General features: G+C 36.7%; 1 protein-coding gene across 1 annotated transcript in view; it reads left to right on the forward strand.

The window, feature by feature from the left end:
* Window positions 1-25149, forward strand: part of grik3 (glutamate ionotropic receptor kainate type subunit 3) — a 227024-nt gene that overhangs the window by 121925 nt on the left and 79950 nt on the right. The window contains exons 6-9 of the mRNA XM_052146972.1: window positions 3309-3479; window positions 10706-10849; window positions 13024-13131; window positions 18462-18575. Coding sequence (XP_052002932.1) covers window positions 3309-3479; window positions 10706-10849; window positions 13024-13131; window positions 18462-18575 — 537 coding nt within the window. The remainder of the gene's footprint in view (window positions 1-3308; window positions 3480-10705; window positions 10850-13023; window positions 13132-18461; window positions 18576-25149) is intronic.

A 25149-nucleotide genomic window follows, 5' to 3' on the forward strand; every position in this document is an offset into this window, starting at 1 on the left:
GTATCATACTTCTGAGTAACTGTTTGTGCTCACTGTGGTAAATCACACAGACACTGGAATTTATTTTAGAGTACGCTACTGTTCACCAGCTTAAGAACACTGAGACAGTTTTGTTTTTGAAAGAAATTGATGCTTGATTGTGTTCATCAAGGATGCATTTCATTAATCAAGCATTACATTAAAGACATTTATAATGTTACAAATTACTAGTTATATTTTAAGTAAATTGTGTATTCTTTAAACTTTCTGTGCATCCAAAGATCTTTTCATGTACTGTTTATTGAAGCTGCCCATTTAGGACATGTGATGAGTCTTTCTCAAACCAGAGCCTCTCGTTGTGCATCTCGGCTCTGTCCTGGTCAGATCCAGTGTGTTTTCATCTGTCAAAACAGAAGTGCATGGGATAGAATCTCTCTACAATATCAGGAGAAATGTGTTTATTTTGGGCCATTTTTAAAACAAATAAAAAATAAAACAAATCAGAAGTAATTTGTTTGAGGAATAGTTCATGCCTTTAATCTAAAATAGATAGTTTTAGAATCCATAGATTCTAAAACAGTCTAAAACAGTCCATAACAGTTCCTATAACTAAATATCTTCTTCAACCTGAAATAAACCTCACATACAACTCATGTTTGGTGTAATTTTAGTAACACTTTACATTAATGCTCCCTTTGTAATGGGTTTATTAAAGGAATAATGAACTCAGAACTGAAAATTCTCTCATCATTTACTCACCCTCATTCCATCCCTGATGGAATTTTTTCTGCAGAACACAAATGAAGATTTTTAGAACAATATTTCAGCTCTGTAGGTCCATACAATGCAAGTGAATGGTGACCAGAAATCTGAAGGTCCAAATATCACATTACGGTACCATGAAAGTAATCTATAAGACTCCAGTGGTTTCATCAATGTCTTCTGAAGTGATCCAATACACTTTGTGTCAGATCCGACCAAAATATAACTCTTTTCCACTGTACATCTTTCCATTGCAGTCTCTAGGCACGATCATGATTTCAAGCTCGATTGCACTTCCTAGTGCTTGATTCATGCACAGAGTGCAAGATGTTGCTCCCGGAAATGTTATCAAGCTTGAAATCATGATCACCAAGGAGACTGCTGTCAAAATGTACAGTAAAAGAGGAGTTTACAAATGGACTGCAAAGCATTGATATGTATTTATGACAACATGAGTAAAAAGGGTTATACATAGCAAATATTGAGCCAGTTTGCTTCACATGTTATACATGCTTAATAACATTAGTAACCTATGAACATGTATCTTAATGTAAAGTGGCACATATGAAGCATTTATTAAAGGGTTTATTGCCAACATAAGAAACCTATGAACATTAGGACCTAATTAAACGAAGGTTTAATGGTCATCAGGCTTTATTATTTGATATATGCTGTGAATGAGAATAAAGAGCTGAACATTTTTTTTTTTGCAGAGGACTTTAGTTAATTTTATCGGAGTGGTGGTGGTGTAGTGGTCTAAGCACATAACTGTTAATCAGGTAATCAGAAGGACGCTGGTTCGAGCCCCACAGCCTCCACCATTGTGTCCTTGAGCAAGGCACTTAACTCCAGGTTGCTCCAGGGGGATTGTCCCTGTAATAAGGGCTCTGTAAGTCGCTTTGGATAAAAGCGTCTGCCAAATGCATAAAATGTAAATGTAAATGTAATTTTCACATCAATGTGAAAAGGAAAGTGACAACACAAGTGAATCAAGACATTATAATCATGAATAGAAACACTAAATTACATTATCCCTCCTTTTAATCTCATTATAATAGTATATTTGTTCAGTATTGTGACATAAATAATTAGGACATTTTATATTTTTTATTAAAATAAGTATGAATAAGTGTGTTTATTGAGCTTATGATATAACATGGTATAACATGTAACTTTTCTGAAAGTATTGCACGGAAATCACCCTTTTAATTATTTTCAAATGCATTTTTTTTGTGAATGACTTATTAGTTATTAATTAACCCCTTCATTAACCCTTAACTAAAGGAACATTAATGATTTTATAATTATGCTGTTGTGAAATTAATTAATGCCACGAAAATAATGTTTTCATTTCTGCAAGAAAATGAAATTGTTTTGATGATGTTGTTGGTGGTTTTTGTGATTCACATGTCATAACTAAGTTCATCTTGTGCATATATTGACATAACCTCTTCCAAGAGAGTGATATACATAATTTAGCTACTTGTGTAATGAGATTTAATATAATAATCCTAATTTAACTAGAAAACTTCCCGGAGCATTTTAGCATCGCTCATCATTCATAATATGATGCCACTGTTACAATGACACAGCAAAACTTTAAAATGGAAAATAGCTTGAAATGTACATTTAAGCTGAAATAATTTACATTATAGTTCAAAAAAGTGTTGTTTCTCAGGGCAAGCTTTCTTCTGCATATGTTTTGCACGCTCCTCTTCCCACAGTTCCAGCCCCACAGGGTGTTAATGAAATAGTCTATTATGTTCTACAACATTTCTTCACTGTCCCCACCTACCCAACATGTTATCATGTGTAGGCTGGTATGAGAAGCAGAGTGACTCTACTCAGAATAACTGCACAGACAATGGCGCATGTAGTGTGGGTGTGTGTTGGTATTCTTCTAGAACGTTAATTAGCTGCTGCCGATTGCAGGAAGTTCTTTCAATGAACACTGGCTTGCTTAGTTTGCCATTCATTCTCAATTTCATAGAAGCCCGCCATGCCACCTCGCTCTACTTTGACCTCAATCGAAAAAGATCTTGATTCATTCACACTTAATCTCAATGCCATTTTACACACCAGCAATTTCATTTTAGGAGGATTTGGTCGCACATCATTGCTTTGAGAATGTGAAATTCAGATCCAATTTTAGAATCCACACTGCCGAAAATCATTGAATCCACAGACAGTGATTCATTTCAGTGTCAGGGCAGCAATCAAAGCGAAGTGTTTATGGTTCAATTCACAGAATAGCAGCAATGATCACTAGATTACAGAGGAAATAACTGTTTCACTCAGTTCTGGCTCACAGTCTATGATATCATAAACGCCGGCACAGAGGTGTACATCCTTCTACATTTCATCTGGTTGTACCCAGGCGGCCTGAAAATCATGGTATTATCCTTAATCTCTTTTATTTTTGCTCTGTCTATTTTCTTTTAACCCCCAACCCCCCTTCTCTATCTCTTGCTTTTATTATCAGACAAAGAGAAAAGAAGACTCTCACAACAAAGAAGCTCGATTCGGGCTGGCTAAATTAGATTTTCTGTCTCTCGCTCTTACTCTAGGATCTCATGGTCATAAACCTGGAGCCGTATCGCTTCTGTGGTGTCAATATGACCGGATTCCGTATCCTGAATGTGGACAATCCTCAAGTTGCTTCCATTGTGGAGAAGTGGTCCCTTGAGAGACAGATTCCCCCAAAACCGGACTCTGGCCTCCTGGAGGGGATTATGACGGTATGCTTCCATTTTCTCTCAGAACATGACCCCCAGCTAATGAAAAGGAAAAAAAACAATGACAAAAAGCTTTGTATATGATACCTCAATACATTTTTTGTCTTCAGTCCCCCAGTGAGCAAGCTAAAGGCGACTCTGGCAAGGAACACAATACTACATAACATGCTAGTTTAGGGTGAAATATAACCTTGGGAGAAACCAGTTCCCCTCTCGATATACACAATGAACATAATGCCAATATTAATTACTCTATCTATGTGCTGGGGCATCGTAAGTGGGGGAAAAGGGTGACTGAGTACATAGGGCCCTGACATGTGAGGGGCCCACGAAGATCCTGAAATTATTATTACTATTATTGTATCACAATTGTGAAATTGCATGTATACGGTGTCTGTGCTACTTCTCTCACCCGTTTTACAAGCTCAGGCACACGTCTGTGTACATGCCTCCCACGAGCACAATATATGCACAATTAGCATTTGATTGGTTGTCTAGGAGTGATGCCAAACACCAATTGGCTGTGACGTGAGCAGAGAGAAGCAGTCATCTGCGTGTGGTGATTTTTCTGGTATCGACACACACAATGTCCAAACAAAACTTGGGATAACAAAAAAAGAAAAGAGAGTTAGGAGAATAAAAAGAAACAAAGTGAGGGGAAACAACTCCTCACAAATATCTTTCCAAAGAGAGGTTAGAACAAAATTATTCGAGGCGACCTAATAAGCCAGTATGTTGTGTAAATAGATGCTGCATAGTAGTCTGCATTTTGCTACATCTGAGAAACAACTTGTTTCCAAGCCGGTGATAAACGTACTTATCTCAATGTAAACACCGAAGTAACACATAAAGTGTGCGAGCTTGAGACAAATGTTTAGAGATAAAATGTTAGCAAATATGGAAAGCAATAGATAAACGATGTTTGTAGATACAGACTGATTGCGTGGACCTTGCATCAAAATATTAATATGAGCAAGCTTGATCATAACATTAAGGATAAAAATTTAAAAATGATAAAACTCATTATACACTTGGTCACAGAGAGTGAAGGAGCACTCAAAAGATCTTACTGCTTCTATTAATATTGCTGAGGATGTGAGTCAAAGTATGTCAAGAGTGTAGTTAGGCAACAGTAGACTGTTTAAGCATCCAACACACTTTAATTTTCAACAGAAAGGACATTTGGCCTGGATTGTAAAACTATAGGGATTGCATAGGGCCCAGGATTCTGTATTATGCCCATGTCTATGTGTTATACAAGAAATGGTTTAATTTAGTAAACTGAGTAGATGTTGGGGACAAATGTTAAAAATAAAGGACTTTGTATGAACTGTAAGATTAATGATTTAGATTCTTTGAAGTCCATCCTGAGTTGACTGCCGCTGTCCACATAGATACATTGTCCTTTGTTATTTGGCTTATGAAATCTTTTGTTGGCATTCATGTATTGTATGCATTTTATTTTTAAGAGAGTGTAGTCCATCCTATGACAAAGATGATGCAGGCAAAGGTCAGTGATGTGTGCCTTGCAGTCCTGCTTGAGGCTTGGCAGTTCCTTTATGGTGAAGTCCATCCTAAGTCCGAGGTTAAAGCAGTGACCAGTGAAGTATCCCATGTTTTACGGTTTGGCTTGACAGCAGCTCATCTTCTTTGATGTCCATCACATTATATTAAACTGTGATGTTTGGCTGGAACAGGCTGCAGTTAGTTCTCATCTCTCAGTGACACACAGAGGTGGGAAAGGGATATTGCAGGACAGGAGCTGGATCTGGCAGGCTCTGGTAAACTCAGGATATGTATCCCAGGGATGATACAGGGAAACAAATATAATAATATGAACATAGACACTTTCCACTTTAAAGCAAATTGTAGAATATGAGAATTGTTTCCGTTCCAGCAGAACTGACTAATGCAGCATAACTATGAGTTGAGGGATAAATAAGGTGTATGCCTTGTGTCTTGTGTCTAGATTTAAACTGACAGAATGAGTATGAGTCCCGAACAATGCTAGGAAGACTATTCTATAGTTTAGGAGCCAAATAGGAAAAGGAGCTACCTCATTTTATGGATTTTTATATATTTTAGGTTTTATTAACTGCACTGTGGAGCTAGAGCTAGAGCATACAAAGCTTTAATGTAATAAACAGAACTTTTAAATGAAAAATAAACTTAATATGCAGCCAATGTAGCAACGATAAAATGGGGATGATGCAATCATATTTCTTGATTCTAGTCTCTAGCTGCTGTATTTTGAACGAACTGAAGCTTATTTATTGAATCTGCAGGACATACAATAATCTAGTCTTGAGGTCATGAACACATCAGTTAGCACATCTTTGGCATCAGGAACAGAGAGCATTTGTCGTAATTTAGCATTACTTCTGAGGTGGAATTATCATGGTATAGATAATATAATTAATTATATTGCAGCTGTTCACATTATTTGATCACAAAGTTTATGGATGATAAACTGCCATTGGATTTCCTTACAGTTGAATAACATAATACCATAAATGCTTTGTTTCAATTGTACAGTTTCTGTGTTTAGCTATTCATGTATTTACAGTAGTTCAAATACTCCCACGCAGTGCTATACAGTTCTTTGTAAAGGAGGAAAAAGTGTGCTTTTAGTTCCACCATTTAATTACTTCCGCTAAATGGTCCAGTGTTCCTTTATTATCAAGGTGTGCTGGCTTAAATTTCTGTTTACAGTACTAGGTATATCAATATTTATTATAATGTATTCATATAAAGTACAAGAGATTTATTTGTATAAAACATATTAATACAAGGCTTCTTAGGCAACCATGTAATGTGCATCTTAGGAGATATGACTGCATGTGGAACAAATAATGATTTCCTTCCTTCAATGTCTCTCTTCTGTGTGTTCTATCAGTTTGTCAAGGTTTTGATGGAGAATACTTCCAGTTTTCACATTTTACCAGCACTGTACAAATATCCATAGCTCTCATATCATTACAGCTTTTTGGAAGGGTTACAAGAAGCCAACAGCAAGGTTGCCATAGAGGGCATCTTTGAATATTTACTCAATGAGCACTTTAATTGGAACACCTTTCTAATTACATATTCATGCGATTATCTAATCAGCCGATTATGTGGCAGCAGTGTAATGCATAAAATCATGCGGATACAGGTCAGGAGCTTCAGTTAATATTCAAAATAGAAACAGCCTACAGAGAGGAGGTGCACACTCTGACACGCTGGTGTCAGAGACAAAACCTCTCCCTCAACGTCAGTAAAACCAAGGAGCTTGTGATGGACTTCAGGAGGAAAGACAGAGAACACAGCCCCATCTCCATTAATGGAGCACGGGTGGAGAGAGTCAGCAGTTTCAAGTTCCTCAGTGTCCACAGCACTGAGGAACTCACATGGTCCGTCCACACTGAGGCCGTTGTGAAGAAGTCTCACCAGCGCCTCTTCTTCCTGAGACGGCTGAGGAAGTTTGGAATGAACCACCACATCCTCACACAGTTAAACACCAGCACTGTAGAGAGCATCCTGACTGGCTGCATCACCGCCTGGTACGGCAATAGCACCGCCCACAACCGCAAAGCCCTGCAAAGGGTGGTGCGAGCTACCAGACACATCATTGGAGGTGAGCTTCCCTCCCTCCAGGACATATACACTAGGCGGTGTGTGAAAAAAGCTCGGAGGATCAACAGAGACTCCAGCCACCCGAGTCATGGGCTGCTCTCACTGCTACCATCAGGCAGGGAGTATCGCAGCATCAGGACCCGCACCAGCCGACTACATGACAGCTTCTTCCCCCAAGCAATCAGACTTTTGAACATTTGATCTCTCACGATCAATAATTAGCACTGCACTTTATTCATCTTCTCACACTGGACTTTCAAATATATTCTCCTCAATACAACTACTGTATATATATTTTTTATATACTCTTTATATTTTATTTTTATTGTATGTGTATTCATATTGTGTGTATTGTCTACTGTACATTGTATATAATTATTGTGTTGTAATAAGTATGTGTACATTTGATATGTAAATTGTGTTGTGTAAATAGGTTGTTTATTGTAATTGGTATATGTCTCGTCACTGTCATGACTGCTATGTTGCTCGGAACTGCATTCAAGACTTTCACCTACTGATGCACTTGTGGACATGGTAGTGTGACAATAAAGTGATTTGATTTTGACATCAACCATCATAATGGGAAAAAATGTGATCTCAGTGATTTCGAACGTGGCGTTACTGTTGGTGCCAGACGGGCTGGTTTGAGTATTTCTGTAACTGTTGTGCGTGAAAATCCCAGAAGATCAGCAGTCTCTAGAGTTTACCAAAAACGTTAAATAAAAAAATTAATAAAAAAAACATCCAGTGAGCGTCAGTTCTGAGGATGGAAATGCCTTGTTTATTAGAGAAGTCAAAGGAGAATGGCCAGACTGTTTCGAGGTGACAGAAAGGATATGGTAACTCAGATAGCCACACAATTGTAAGCTGAGGCTGTAGTGGGAACAGGACAAAACTGGACAGATGAAGACTAGAAAAATGTAGCCTGGTATGATGAATCTCGATTTCTGTTGAAGCACACAGATGGTAGAGTCAGGATTTGTCGCCAACAGCATGAATCCATGGGTACAACCTGCCTTATGTCAACAGTCCAGGCTGGTGGTGGTGATGTAATGGTGTGTTAAATGTTTTCTTGGAACACTTTGGCCTGTTAATACCAATCAATAACTGCATGAATGCCACAGCCTATTTGAGTATTGCTGCTGACCATGTGCATTGCTTCATGGGCAAAATGTACCCATCTTCTAAGGGCTAGTGCATCATGTCATAAAGCTAAAGTCGTCTCAAACTGGTTTCATAAAACTTACAATGAGTTCACAGTGGCAGTAGTGTAGGTGGAAACAGTCTTTTATGGAGTACATGGTGTATGCTAGTTCATGCTTGATTCCGCACCTTCTCAGTATGTACATGTAATAATGATTGTCTATTCAGTCTATGTAGAAGGAATGCTTCAAGAGCATGGAGAGAAACTGTCTGAAGAGAGTTGGAGCCAGGATTAATCCTTGATTAAAGCCATAGTGGATGTTCAAATTTTATGATGAGCTAACTTGTAAAGGGATGTACTCCTAATGTACCCGACCAAGTTACAAACTTGACCAAAGTAAAATACTTTGGTGAGGTTTGTGAGGTTGAAGTTTGTCTGCTGTTCCCAGGATTTTTCAGAGCTAGTAATGAGAGATTCTGTCCACTAAAAGATCTTACAGGGTGGGAGCTTTTTAGGTTGCCATGATTGTGCCTCAAGTGTGCTGTTCTGAGTGGTTGTTCACATATATATGCATCACTATGTTTCTGTTAGGGATCAAGATCATTGATGTACCAATCAAATGCAGTCAAGATCATCATGTAACAGTAGCTACAGTTGTTATTTCAGTTGTCTAATTTCAGTAGTAGTTAGTAGTATAGCTCAATTAGTTATCTTGGTTGTGTGCTTGAGAATAGCTGTTTTGCTCTTGACAGTGGCCCTTTGAACTCTGTCATCTATCATTCTGAGGTTTCCGCTTGCGCATGTAAACTTGATGTTTTTGCAGAGCTCTGTCTAGTACTCATTGGTGCAGTACCTAGCTATTGACTTAAATACTCTTCTGGTTGGCCTTAAGCCTTGGTGGATTTTCTCCTTTAGTGAATGTTGCAATTTTGTGAGGACAGAGCTATTTACCTTGATGGTAGGGATCATCTTATTATTTTTATCATTCTTTCTTGCAAAAGTGAAAATGGCATTATGTGGCAATATAGATGAATTCTCATACATGCTCCCATTTGTTTTGTAATGTATTCTGGTGCATGGCATCCCAAGAGCACTTCACAAATTCAGCATTTTTCTTCAGGAACTTCTAATTGTCATTCTGCACTGTAATTCCTTGATGGACACCTGCAGAGAGACTCCCTTATCTTTGTCTAACAAAGTCTATTTCCAAGGTTGAGGAAAAGGGCTGCTACCATATATGAAGTTGTGTCTTGAATGGAACCGTCGGGCAGGGAAAGTCTCACAATAGTTGCATTTGCTGTTAGTGAAGTTAGGGTTAGGGTGAAGGGTTAGGCTTAGGGGTAGGGGAAGATATATGTTTCTGTCGGACTCTAAATAAACGCAACAAAACAGTATAGAAATGTCACATACAATTCTTTTCTTAGCCTGACATTTTTATGATAGTTATTTTTATTCAATATCGGGGGGATTTTGGTGATTGCTATGCCATTGTTAGGATGTTGCTAGGTAGTTACAGATGGTTACTTACTGGCTCAATCCAAGTCTCTATGACATCCGGATATGGACCCTATGTGTGTGGACCTTTTTCATTTGAAGTTTAAAGAATTTTTCGCAAATTTTTCATATTCTAAAATAATAATGTTTTTATATAGAAACATGATTCTGTATTTGTGTCAAACAGATACAATTTGTAAGTATTCTAAATAATCAAATTTTTTCATCAGAATGAAGGGTTTACTGTATATCTAATGTAAAATATTGCAATATCTAATGTAAAATATTGCAATATTACCTATAATGTACAGTGATGCTTTTTTCAGATGAAACGTTAATTTCAAAAGCTTGTGTTTAGTTTTAAAAACAAGAATATGGCAATGTTCATGTTTATTATCAAAAGAGTGGTGTGCTGTATATTTTCTGTACTCTGCCACGCCTTTTATTTTTGACCAGAACAAAACAGTTGTTTGAATGTTTCTTCCAATGGATTAATAATGCACTATGAGGATATTCTTCATACATTACAAACACATTTATTAGGCCTTATAATGCACTATCATTAGTTGTACATTCTTGTAAATAATTGCAACACCTTTTACCTCAGAAGTACCTTAAAATACTTACATATTTACACATGTACAACAACAAATTCCAGGCTATGGATTACATTATGGATTATAAGGCATCATTAATACCTTTGCAATTCATTTGTCGTTGGTCTACTCACAGTAGCTTTGTAGTTTTTATTTTTCCAAGTACATACTCAACACACACACACACACACACACACACACACACACACGTCCAGCTGTTTTGTCTTCATCCTGGCACCAGACCCTGTACTCCAGTATGTTTTAATTGAAGTCTACTAATGGACCTGAGCAGTGGCCCAGTTTGCTATCTGGCAAGGTTGTCATTTGGTGAGGTCCTGCTCTTCCTTTCAGCTGACATATCACCCCCCTATTTATTCCAGACAGATGCTGCTCTGACGTACGACGCAGTCCACATCGTGTCGGTCTCTTACCAGCATGCTCCACAGATGACTGTCAACTCACTGCAGTGTCACCGCCACAAACCCTGGAGGTTCGGAGGCCGCTTCATGAGTTTCATTAAGGAGGTAATGACAATTGCCTGAGGCACCGCTGTCACAAACACTTCTGCTCTCCAGAGACAAGATAAGATATATAAGATATTGTTTAAATAACACAGTGTGAGCTGCTCTGCTGTACACTAATCATTGAAGCTTGTACATTTGGAGTGCTTCCCTTTTTATTATTTATTCTAACTGCATCTAAGTATACAATATACTGTACACTGGCCCCAAAAATGGTGGACACATAAACCACACTGAAAAATGTATAAATGTAATTGCATGAGCTAACAAAATACAAATCCAGATAGCAATGTATGGCATAACCATACATTTCAAGCAAAACAAATCACTACAAGAGGTTTGTTATCTTTGAAATTATTAAACAATAGATGTGTCTTCATATTGAAGAAATTGACCAAATCCTGGTTAATAGATGAATATAATTTCCACAGTTCAAAGTTAAACATTAAACAGCATTTGCAACCAATTTACCTTCCATAATATGACATATTTCCATAAATTGTCAAACAAAAGTAGGGCGGGATTTGATTTTATCCATCAGGTATTAATTTGATTGTGAAAGTGGTCCAGGAACATTCATTAAGAAAGTAAATAGGTTCAATTTGTAATTAATGTTGTCGAATGTGTTAAAGTATGTTTGTGATTTCTCTCCAAGGACTGTGTATAGTAAGTTCTGACAAAAACTCTACATCGTTTGTTTGCAGATGCCACATTGCCACTTGCTTTAATAATTTGTTGGCCAATGCAATGACATTCAAATATTTTTAAGTGTGGCTTTAGTGCCCAAATACTCTTTTAGGGCTTTTTGGGGTTAGTCATAATTGCTGTTAGTGTTTGGTTATCTTTGTTTTTAATATGAAACCATACCTGATGAACAATTCTCAGTCACAATCCATTTGAGCTCCAAATTCTGAATGTAGCAGCTAAAGTTGATCACTCCATCTTTTCATTCTGGCCTTGGACAAGCAGTGTCCCACTTTCTCATCACTGTGCGCTTAGAGCGCGAGTGTGCGTGGCGTAATCAGCTCTTATTTCAGCTCACAAGGGAGACTTTGATTGGGACTCATAATAGGCAGATTAGAGTTGTTGAACACAGCTCTATGGAGCGGAGCGCACAAGAGAAGAGAAAAATGAGGGCCGTTGAGTTGCCTTGGAGAGCGTTGTCTCTCTTTGTTATCATGGAGAACACACATTCCTGTTAAATGTCCTCACTCTGAACACGAACTGAGGTGTTTTATTTGAAAGAGGTTATGGAGAGCACTCAATATCAGTGTGTGTTGTCATAAGGAAGAGTTCTGCAGTTTGGGGATGAGAGAGGAAAGGAGAGGAGGTATAGCAGTGTAATTTTTTCTGTCTCTGGAGATTGTTGGAAGTGAGATGGTCGTTAATTAGGACGGAGTTCTGGGGACGGGGGATGTCTTGGGCACTGGGACGTAAAATGTAATTAAAATAAAATCAACGCTGTGTGTGCTGATGAGGATGTGTACTGATGTATATACTGTATGTGTGAAGTAGAAGTGTGTGTGCAAGGTTCAATGCAAAATTCTCAATTTTAGATTTTGTTTTCACTTCTTGAATGAAAATTTGAATTGGCCATGACCCACATGATAATGAATTTGAATTTACTGAATTGCATTTTTAAAGTAATTCAACAAACACACACACACAAACACAAATTATTATTTTTTTTATAATGTAATAAATCATGATTAATTTATGCTACCTGATATATTACAACAAACATTACAAGATCATCATAAATATATTTACTTTCTACTTTATCTCAAGGAACTTTGTTAGTCATCATTTATTTTAATTCTTTGAAAATGTACAAGTTACATTTTTTTCTTCTTTTTGTTCTTTCTTTTTTAGACACATTTTACAGGTATCAATCTTTGACTCAAGTGTATGTATACATGCCATAAAATCAATGGACATGTTGTTATTACAATTTAGGCAAAATTTTCTGCCGTTTTCCAGTGGATTCTGTTTAATAATAGGATCAAATGGACAGATTCAATTCATATCAAATTTTATTGGCAAAAGAAGTGAACACTGCCAATGCATTTTTAGAAACAATATGTACACATGTAAAACATATTGAAAGTTTAATATAACACAGCCCTGTTTGTCCAGGTGTGTCTCGTATGTTGAAATCTTTCTGTCTCTTTTTGAAGTCTCATTGGGATGGCCTGACAGGACGGCTGTGTTTCAACAAAACGACAGGTCTGCGCACCGACTTTGATCTTGACATTGTGAGTCTTAAGGAGGATGGCCTTCAAAAGGTAAACCATCATACAAACACATAACAGCTGCATTAAAGCAGACACAACACAACTAACCAAACAAAGCACATATACCATAATAATGCGTTTGCTATGTCTCCATGTTTTTTTTGTTTTTTTGCACAGTAGGAAGGTGGGATTTAAGGCCGTTTATCCCACTATATAATGTTTGCCTGTTAAAATACCATGAAATCAATTGTGGTTTTTAGCCCATGTCAATTAGCTTTGAAGTCATTGTCACACAACTGTAAAACTAGCCTAGAGATTTTGAACACTCAACGCTTGCTGTCTTAATCCAGAAGTTTAACCAACATGCCAAATAACCAACAAGTAGATATGATGCCAAAGAGACAGTACAAAATGTTTGCTGAGAAAATGTTACCATTACAGCTAATACATTCTGAATTCAAGCAGGAATTATGCAATATTTTGCAACCTACTTATCATAAGGCACAATGTGATAGGTCAAAAGAAATACCATTTTTGAAACCATCCTTAGTGGATTCGAAAGTCCAACCTTTGAGGTTGTAGTCTAGAGACTTACACACTGCACCACTCAGTTGACTTGGGTCCATGATGACAAAGAGTCATGCCAGATTTCGAGTAACACAAACACATTGGTTAGCATGCTATACTATTGTAGCCTACAGTTATTATGATAACCGATTGGGCTTAAAAGATATAATGCTGACCGAATATCATCCTAAGCTATAATAGCATGTGGGTAGTATGCTAACTAATTAGCCTGCTAAAATAGAATAGATTTAATGGATTTAACAAGGCATATATCTGTAGTGAAAATCAAACATCTGTTCAGTCACTTAAATGTGTCCTGCTCCAAAGATCATAATTTTTACATTTTTTTTCCTATTTCACTCAAAATATCACAAAAGTAATATTGCAGAAAAGGAAAAGTGGGGTATCATTGGAATCAGCTTAAATCAACGAACATAAAGACAATTACTTTTTCAAATATTAAAAGCAAAAGTAGCTATTTATGAAATTTCATGACCCGTAGGTGGCATGGTCACCAAACTTGGCAGGCACTCTCAGATCATGGTCCTAATGAAGCATACCAAGTTTAATTTTGAAAAACCAAAGCATTGCCAAAAGACACAGTCTTACACCAATCGCTTTGGTTTTATTTATTAACCAAGGTGAAAATCCAAATTCAGTCATCAAAATCAAAGTAAACAATCAGTCATGTCTACACAGCTTGGTCATCTATACATTTAGGTGAAAACTGCACAAAGTTTAGAGTGACAATAAAATGATAAATTCCACAAAACAATAAAGTGGCCACTGTAATAGGTGGGGTTTTAATGCAAGTGGTAGAATTCAAACAACATGAGGAGAGTAATCAGAAACAAAAATAATTTGATCTGTAGATCAATCTGTAGATTTGATCTGTAGATCAAATGGTTCAAAAGTTATTATCATAAAAAAAGTGATCTTTGAACTGGTGGTGGTGCTCTAGGTTTTTGCCTAGACACCCCTAGCCTGTTTTTTTGCACAATCAAATTCTTTGGAATCGGAATGTTCCTCCTTATAATATCACATGCCTCTGATTAGCAATAGAAAGTCATAGCAATAGCAATCATGGTTCATGGCACATAAACTACAGAATATTGGGTATTAAAAAAGCACTTCAATATCAGATGTTCTGCATCTCTGATAATGCCAGACAGTATTTCCATGCGCCAAAGGACAAAAAAAGATTAAAAGCTTAATTTTATAGATTTGTTTGTACCTTTGAATATCCTTCCTTAACCAACAGTTTAGCTTGCTAAACTCTCTTGTACCTTGTCTCATTTAGTCACCATTGCTGTGCAAATAAAGTGCAATCTATGTCTTAAGTTTAATTTACCTCCTAACAAGCAAGCAAATGAGGTGTTTAAACATAAGCATATGTTAGTGGATCATAAAGCAAATTGGATTAGGGTGCAAAGTACTGTTAATTACAAGTGTTCGTTAATGACCAGCTAAAGTAACATATAGCATACTTTTTTGCAGTAATGAGGTGTGTAAATATCACTGCACTCTATATTTACACACCTTGTAAAATCATTTTTACAAGGTGTGTACATTGTAAAATAATTTCTTAAAACAGCTATTTAACAGGTTTCAATCTTTTTACTGGAAAAAAAGACAAAAATATTTATAAATATTTATTTTTTTAATGTAATGTAAGTTTTTTTTTTTATTAGATGAAATGTCACATTGTAGACACAAAATAACATTTTGGCAACCAATTTTTGTCCAATTACTATTAGAGGAGCCATAAGCATACCAAACATCTTCACGGACATCTGTACCAAATCATTATACAAAGATTTCCCCACAAATTTAGTAGCATAGAGACACATTGATTCATTCAAATACAAACCCATATTTCTCCAAATAGACATCAGCTATTGAACATTCATGAAAATTAAGCTGCATTTTACATCGGAATAAGAAGTTTCAAGAATAAAGAATTCGCTTTACATCTGCATCAGGAGGAGGCCAATAAGTATTCTGCTGGTACTGTGAATAACTGTGTAATCACTTTCACTGAATTGTGTTAATTGCAGTCAATTTGCAAGAATGGAACATTGCCCTGTATAAATGTAAAACATGCATCTTCCTGAATTTGTACACCTCCACACAATCTGTAACAACCGTGTGTGTCAAATCAAAAGCAAGTGGTAGACTTTGCATCAGGTGAGCAGTGTCGTTGGGTGTTGCTTGCACCTGTGTAACTCTGAGTGCCACAGTTTTTGTGGCTTCATGAATATGAGAGCAGTTGTGCTGGGTAGGAGAGGGCAGCGCCGCACGACCCAGACAGAGATAGATGCTGACAGCCATGAGGCTATTTGTGGTAATGATTTGTTGAGGATTGACCATGCAATATACAGGATTTCATTTTTTTTCTTGCTGGAGGGGATTGTTTGCGCAAAACTAGCCTAATTCACTCAGATTTGCTTTGTGCTGATATTAGCGGGATTATTCACAGTGCAACTATTCCGTCTCGTGTTATAGCCTTTGCTCTGTGTGTGTAAGTACTTAGCTTTAGATTGTTTAAATATGACAACCCTCCCTTTGGGGACATGCCGGGTATTTCTCAATTGGAAAAATCAATGAATAAATAAAGCAAATACTCTTTAAGACCGCATGAAATCAATTGAAGACTGCAGTTTTGCTTCATGTTTTGCCATATTTCCAGCCTGATCTCATGAAAATTGCTTATCTGTGGTTACAGTTTTGCAAAATAATATTAGGTGGTTCCTGATACATATTGCAATAGTTTCGTGGTGAAATGTTCTTCCAAGCAGAGTTTAAGGTTAGTGCTTTATCGTGTTTGCCTGCCCTAAACCTTAAACCTGATCCTAACCGATAGTGTCATAAAGAAGTAAGATTTGTGGTGATTCTATGTCACTTTCAGTTCACATGTCAACTCACATGCTCCATAGGACTTGTTCCCCGGTCCTTTTGCATTGCAAGTGCAACGCTCCAGCTACCGTGCAATGTGATCACACCTGAACAAGCTTGTAAATGTAGTTGGTTATCTAATGCAAATACTAAAATATATTGACTTATCTGTGGTAAATCTGTGCTATGGTAAATGTGTTAAGATGTCATAAGATAGCGTTGTGTGAGGAACAGAGCGAAAAGTGATTGTTTATGAACTGATAATATTTTCTTTTGTTTGAGATTTGTGTAAAAGAGAATACAAGTCGTTGTTGTAGCGCCTCAAGTGTTAATTTCACAAGAAAACTGCCGCGATGCACACAATGAGCCATGTAAAGATCACTTGCAAATATTTAGGTATAATAACGAATTTGGTTGAATCATGGTTTGCTACTTGCTAGTTAGTTGCAAATTCAGGAAGATGCATATTATACATTATACAGGGCAATGTTCCATTCTTGCAAACTGACTGCAGTTAACTCAGTTCAGTGAAAGCGATTATACAGTTATTCACAGTGCCAGCAGAAGACTTTTTTGTCCTCTTCCTCGTGCAGATGTAAAGCAAATTCTGTATTCATGAGACTCCTTATTCCAATGTAAAATGCAAAAAAGTTTCTCATTCTAGAGAGCATTGATTGGTTGATTGGAAAAAAACCTGCAGTGCTAGATGAGTTATCAGTATTTTTGGTCTGTTTCCTAGAAGAGAAAGATTGTATATTTTAAATGTGTATACCTGCTAAAAGTTATAATTGTCAATGTACATGTGGCCTAAGCAAACACACATAAACTACCAGTCACAATTTGATTTCATGGGTCTTAAATTAATTGTAAAAAGGCTAAAAGTGTTTTGGAGTTTTTTGTAGCATAGGGTTAAGTTTGTGTTAGGGTTAAACTGTAGCAGTGTCCAAAATGAACTTATATGATTGCATTTTTAAACTAGGCCTAGAATTAAGCATATCATATGATACAAACAGAATTCATTATGGGGCATTTTTGCCCCCTCATTTTTAATTCTGAGGGCAGTTTTGTCAATTTCGGTGGCATTTTTCCCCCGAGCCCCCATTAATCTGTGCCCCTGGTCTGTGATCATTATAATTAGCTTTATTTAAAAACAGTCAAATTCTATGGTATAGATTGACCCCATTTAGATATCCAAGTAAACGTTTGTGTGTACCTTAATTAATTGTAAGTGTTTTTCATTGCCAACATCCCTGGAGGAAGATAGAATACTCAGGGCTGAAACAGATTTAATGATTGACAATCAACTCAATTGGTCCCACTGAAGAATTAAACAAATTGGCTTGCAGGGTAATTCTAAGCCTAAACTCTTTTCACAAATGTTATTGTATGCTTTGTTTGGTTAGCAACAAAATTGTCCCAATTGTGACTGTTGCAAATAGGCGGATGTTATAAAAGCAAATATCTTTCGAATGACGATGCATTGCAAGGCACAAAACAAGATTGACAACACGTTGAAATTACAGTCATTTATTTCAACAATCGTCCTAAAAGTAATTTAGTTCAACAAAGTTGATCCATCCCTTTAATAATGTTACAAAAACAGTGTTATTGGTTTGGAATTCATGACATGGTAAGTTCATCTTTTTCCTTTGTTCAACATTTTCTTTTCCGAAATTGAATTGAGGAGCAATCTCCTTCGGTGAAATTGCCCTTCGTTCGATGTTAAAGTATTCAGAGTGTTTGCAAGGGCCTAGCTAATCACCGAAATATTGGCATAAAGACAGAGGAACCAATCAACTAATGCTTCTGGATGAGCTGAGCACAGGGCTGCTAATGCAGTCAGATGGGCGACTGCGAAAGGGATGGGTCAAATAGGTATGGGAAACAACTTCTGACTACATTCATTTAATCTTTTCTAGGTGGGGAAGTGGAGTGCATCTGGAGGGCTCAACATCACAGAGGTCCCCAGGCAGAATGGCATAAACATCACAGACTCGCTTTCAAACCGCTCTCTGGTCATCACAACCATCCTGGTAAGGTCATTGCAAAGGACAGTACTCTTTCTAGGGGACTTCACTAAGATTGAATTAAGTCTGCTGATAGCCCCATTTATTTGCATGTGCTGTCTGCATCTGATTCACCATGAATTTGAAAAATCAGGTAACTGCGCAAACACTTCCAAAAATGTAATGCTGTACATAATCTGCACACCGCAATTCCAGATCTTGTTGCTTCTGACTGCTAGGTTGTGGAGGATCCAGCAGACGTCTGCAATCTAGTATACTTAACTGTGATTGTCAAGCTCCACCACTGTGATCCAGGCACTTGAATCTGTTCTTTAAAATGCTGTAAATGTACTAAACCACACTGCAGGTCTTTATATATGCAAAGCTATAACACTCTTGTCCATTGTTAATCTATTTTGCTACCATGATCAATAGAAAATGTACATAAACCCTCTTTGACATAAAATTCAGCTTCCCGTCTGCTTTCTGTGAAAGGGTTAGTTCACCCAAAAATGAGAAATTCATCATTTGCTCACCCTCATGCCATCCCAGATGTGTATGATTTTCTTTCTTCTGCAAAACACAAATGAAGATTTTTGGAAGAATATTTCAGCTCTGTAGGTCCATACAATCCAAGTGAATGGGTGCCAATGGGTGAACTTTAAGTGTGCCAGACAAATAGTGCTGACTTTTTTTAATATTGTGCAACCTGTAATAAGCCCAATTTAAGTAAATAAGGATGGCGTTTGCACTAAAAGAATGACAATTTATTTAAATATGGCACAGCATTCTTTTCGCACAAATTCACCCTTCTGTCTTTCTCTCTTTAAAATTCTCTATTTTGTCTTAGTCCAGATTTCACTTTCTTTTCTCCTTTCTAGTGTTCCTTCTTTCAGGTCAGCATACAAGCTGCTTTTCAAGTAATGAAACATGCTCTAGATACTTATTTGCTCTCACAGAAATGCCAAGTAGTGCAGTCCTTCTCAGTGTTTTTCAGTCCTTGAAATAAATTGACCTGGCTGAAGCAACAACACAAGATGTCTTTCCCTGTTTGAAGTTTGAGCCACAACCATCTCCCTTGGTTTGTATTGACTTCAGTCAAAAGCAGAAGAGTAACACAAAATGAAAGATAGGACCAGCTAGGATTACAAATATCTAGATATTGTTCAGCCTTTTGAAAATATTTCAAATATATCTTGATATTTATAATGAATATTTGCTCTGGACAAAAACACCCTTTCAAGCTATTTCAATTAAAGGAACCATCAACTAAACGGATCTTGGACATCTCTTTTTAAATGTTCTTAAGAAGGAATCATGTAATTACTCAAATTAAATAGTCTTTGGAAAGCTTAATGGCTATATAAAAGCATAATATCAAATCATAACAATATTCTCAATTTATTTTACTCACCAGTAAGAGCACATGATGAATATTTGATATATTGCCCAGCCTTAGTACCAGCACTCAACTGTGTTTTTGAAAATCATAAATAATAATAATAATAATAAAAAATGCTTGGACTTGTACAGTTACCTTTGCATAGGGTTCATGAACTGCAAAATTTTTGTTTGGGTATGCTATTTATTGGGTTTGTGTTCAAATGGTTGAGTGCAGGTTAACATGTTAAATAATTAAATCAACTAAATTATTGGATATTCGCATTGACCCATTCCAATGGAGAGCAACAGTGCCAGCCCACTGTTTTAGTATTTATTTATTTTTTCCCCATTTTTTCTCCATAGGGATTTAATTCAAATCCTTTATATAAGAGTTCTAAGCCATGAAACAAACCAACCATCTCCGAGGTGAATCACAAAATATATTTGAAGCAAAATTGTTTTGGAAATCAGACAAAAAGACAAAAGTATGTAAAAGACTATGTACTTAATGTCTTTAATGAGGGAATGAACTACAATCCTATGAAGCATTGTTGCAATCAAATTAAAAAGGATTTCAAATATAAATGTATTTATTTAAAGTTGTTGATTATAAGTTTAGAAACAATATGTTTTAAGTTTTTAACAAATTTATTAATGTATACTGTATATATAACCGTCCATGCTCGACCCTCTCCGAATGGGATTAGAACCGGTGTCTCCGATATGGGAGGCAGACTCGCTAACAAGGAGGCTAAAGGCAACTCATAACAGAGTAGTTTGAGAGTGAAGGGAAAGCGACTCGATGGCATCATTCATATTGTGTTAAGGGAATGGCCAGTCGCTGCAGAGCTCATTTGGTGACGTTTGTGTCAATTCTCTGATCGGTGGATCTTTCTCTTCTGGATCATGTGTAGTTCTTGATCCAGAAATTCTGCTAATAAGCAAGATTTTCTTAAATAATAAGTTGTGATAATGCTGATTGATGGCTTCAGAATAAGCATACACCATTGATTAACAATCTCAGAGCTCACAGTATATCTGTCTTTAAAGGTTTATAAGTTATTGTAAAAAATTTGTTTGCCTGTTCAGAAAATGAATGGGATTTTTACTTACAGAACCAGACATTTGTCTTCTATTAGAATCTCTTCCATTTTTAGAGATTTACTATGGACACATGGCCTTAGATTATTATTGTTAGGGTGATGCATGCTGTGTGAATCTTACTTTAACCAATGTTATTTGCCAAGTAATAGCATAAATCATATGTCTTAAAATAAATGTTTGTCCCATTCAACACTATATTCTCACAGATGCCCCCAGGGCTGCATTTATGCATGTCGCAGAAATGTTTTTGGATTTTGTTGTGTCGACAACAGCCTCTTTGGACTTATTTTGGACCAGCATATGAGTTCTCAACAGGGATAAACACTGCCATTAAATGTGGATTGGGCTGCAAGGCTATAATTATGAGTTAAGGTCTTGATAGGATATAATCAAAGCTTTTCCAGCACCAACCAGTGGACTTGCACTTTGTCAGCTTAAGGAGGTGAACACTTAAGAAACTGTTGTTTTTTTCTCGTTTAGTATTAAAGGGATAGCTCACCCAAATATTTACTTACCCTTATGTCTTTGTAAACACGTCTGAATAATGTCCTGGTAATTTTTTTGTCTTGAACATATGGGTTTGAAGACATGAGGTGGAAAAAATTACGATGGAAATCCCTTTAAACTTGTATATTAGAGGATTGGTGGCGTAGTGGGCTAAAAGCACATAACTTGTGAACAGAAGGTTGCTGGTTCGATCCCCACAGCCACCACCATTGTGTCCTTGAGCAAGGCACTTAAATCCAGATTGCTCTGGGGGAACTGTCCCTGTAATAAGTGCACTGTAAGTCGCTTTGGATAAAAGCGTCTGCCAAATGCATAAATGTAAAATGTGTATTGAATGTGAAGTGAGTAACTCTATAATGAATTCTAACCCAGCACTTATACAGTACGAATCATGATTTATGGTATTCTAATATCCTAGAGGTTCACTGACACCCGAATTATTCATTTAGAAATCAGACAATTCCTCTACCAAATAAGTACAGAAAAATACTAAGCCTTTACCTTCTCACCAAATTTAATGTTGTGGTACCTGGTAAGATTAAGTAAGGTTTCATATTATTGCATCAGCTCACAAACAAGAACCCTGAAACTTTTGAGCTGCAATCTGGCACTCTTTAAAATGATTAAGACACTAATTAGTACTTTCCTGCCATTATTAATTAATTTTCTACTATGTCATCCTTCACTGCACTGGCTACTGTTGACAACTGTTTCCTTCCCTTCATGGATTTTCATGCAAACAAGAGAGAAGGTACTTTTGCATGAACCTTTGGGAATTTTACAGATTGGGGGCTTATAACAGATGGGATCAACTGTTAGAAAATGAACAACAATCCTTTTGATCAAGATAATTGGACAACTTGTGCAAAACTTTGCTCTCAGTTCCATTTTGAGGTCTGCAACCCGACTCGGGTCTGACACACATGCCTCCACATGCGCTATGCCTCTGTGGGAACATGCTCAACAAGCCACGTGATAAGATGTGTGGGTTGACGGTCTCAGGTGCGGAGGTCTGGTCCTCCGCCACCTGGATTGAGGCGAATCACTATGCGACCACGAGGACTTAAAAGCGCATTGGGAATTGGGCATGACAAATTGAGAGAGAAAGGGGAAAAAAATAAAAATATTTGATTTTGGGTCGTAATTAATAATAAAAAAGGTCTCTTTCTCAAACATGCACAAACAGGTGAGTTAGGGGCCATTCACACTAAATGTGCATCCAATCAAATCGTTATTGCTTATAAGCACTTGCAAATTTACATTTGTATTAATTTAGCTTTCTTAATTTAATTTTAGATTTCATTTATAGGGTGTAAAGAGGCAGGAGAGGATTAAAGATCTAAATTTAGCTTTTAATCAAACAGTAAGGTAAAAAAGTAACTCAGAATATAAAGAAACAAACACAGGGAACAAGGCACAGAACATCACAGAAGACATGTAAAGACTGACAAAGAAACCAGGGAAAACAAGGGCTTAATTACAGAAGGGAAAACCATCAGGGTAAACCAATCATAAAATGAAACTACAAAGGACTACAAAATTAACACAGGAAACAGGAATGGGGAACTAAGCAACAATAATTTCAACATAATAGTCTAGGCACAAACAAGGAATATGTGACATAGCGATGATCAGTGCTAATTGTCACATGTTGTTCTCTACATTTCTTACCAGGTTTATTTTTTTTAAAGTGAGTTTCTGTAGACACACATTAAAATATTTACTACAAAAAATATATACAAAATAAAAAATCTATTGAGCATTTCCACTGATAAAGTGGAAGTAAAGAAGCAGATCATTGAACACATTCTGTAGCATGTTGTGTATTGTCATGGTGGAAACTTGCTGTTTACTGATTTGAGGGGAAAGCATCGCTTTTAAAATATAAAATACTATTTAACGAGAAAAAAGTAATACTCCACAACATATCTGTATGTATTATAGGCTAGTTTATACCTTTTTAGCTAAATTTAAACAGTATCTTGTAAACGTGTTGTATATGTGTCCTAGTCTGATTATTAAACCAGAGCAGCCTGCGATTTCATTTAAGAAATATCCAGTTCTCTTGTTTTGCACGCTTTAAAAAGATGTGTGAAGTCGTTAACCTGCTAAATACATCACATTATGACTTCTGTAATCTGTGAATTAAATTACAGAAAGTGAAATGCTCATATAATGCGAAGCGTGCAGCACATTCCAGACTATTTATTTCATGAAATTAGAGCCTTTTACAGTGTAACAATCAAACGACCACGGATTGAACTGCTTATCCAGAAGTGTGAAACTTCCATCAAACAGCCACAGAAACTGATCCATCAAAATAAAAGTTTGGGTTAAATGGAGGTGTGAAATGGAAGAAATTATGACACAAAATATATTACTACTGCATAGTAAATCTTTTATATTTATTTTAATATTGTTAATAATAATTACTATTATTATAAATCGTTATGCTTTTGTATCTCCATATAATGTGTAATTTCTCCATAAAACAGTTTAACCAAGAATAGAACTTGACTTAAATAAATGTGAATGGTGGGCAGACATTGGCTGTGAACGAAAACACTCACTCCTTAATTCATTCTTTTTATAGTGAATGCTACAGAATCTGGATCAATTTCAGATTGTTCTGAAGGGAACTAACCAGTTGATTACAGTCACCTGTGATTGTTCAATGACATGCTGCAGCTGCGAAAAGATAAAACATTTTTATCTTTTACAGTGTGTGCCGCAAACAGTCCTGCATGGAAATGCGATTGAATTCTCTTGAACAGTCTTGACTCGAGGAGACGTCTCCATTTAGCCACCTGGCATCTCTTTCCCTATCTCAAAAATTCATAGTGAACTCGCGGTTACCACATCCCATGTTACTAACTTTGCATGCTACTTATAGACAGTTTTGCATTCTATGACCCTGCTCAATTAAACCCTGGATCGTATCTGCCTCGACATGCCATTTCATCTGTAATTACTGGTTTCAGATTTCACTATGCATCACGATGCATCATAATCGTTAGGTAGAGAATCGTAATCGAATTGAATTCTTATCAGAGCGATTCGTCACACCCCTAATTAATACAGGTATGTCTTTTAAATTCATATCTACATTATGTCAGCAGTGAATCCACAGCAACTTTCTAAAGAGAAAATAATGCATATAGAAGCATGTTAAAGCATCTGCTATTGTTAAAGATTCTGGACTGGTCAGAAAACTGCATTGAAACTGATTTCCAAATTCAGTTCAAGGATGAATGTTAATAGTTGATGTGTGAGTTCTGTTCTCTGGTACCAGAGTGCTTTGCATCTTCTCTCTGGCTTGCAGCATGTCATTTTCAGGCTAAAGTGTAAAATGCTGTCAGGGCTGGAAGTGTGTCACAGTGTGTTTGATGATACACGTGGATGGTGAGGGTCACCTTGTTAAGGTGGTTGATCAGAAGCACTGCACGCAATAAATACTGCAATACTGAAATAACTAATGTACATGACTGCTGATGCTGGTGTACTGATGTTGACATAATCAAAACATCTTTATCTGCATCCATAAAATCATTTGGCCAATGCTATACTATGCTAGACAATGTCCAAGACAATTTATATAATCACCTTT

This window comes from Xyrauchen texanus, chromosome 17 (assembly GCF_025860055.1).
Source record: "Xyrauchen texanus isolate HMW12.3.18 chromosome 17, RBS_HiC_50CHRs, whole genome shotgun sequence".
Classification (NCBI taxonomy): domain Eukaryota; kingdom Metazoa; phylum Chordata; class Actinopteri; order Cypriniformes; family Catostomidae; genus Xyrauchen; species Xyrauchen texanus.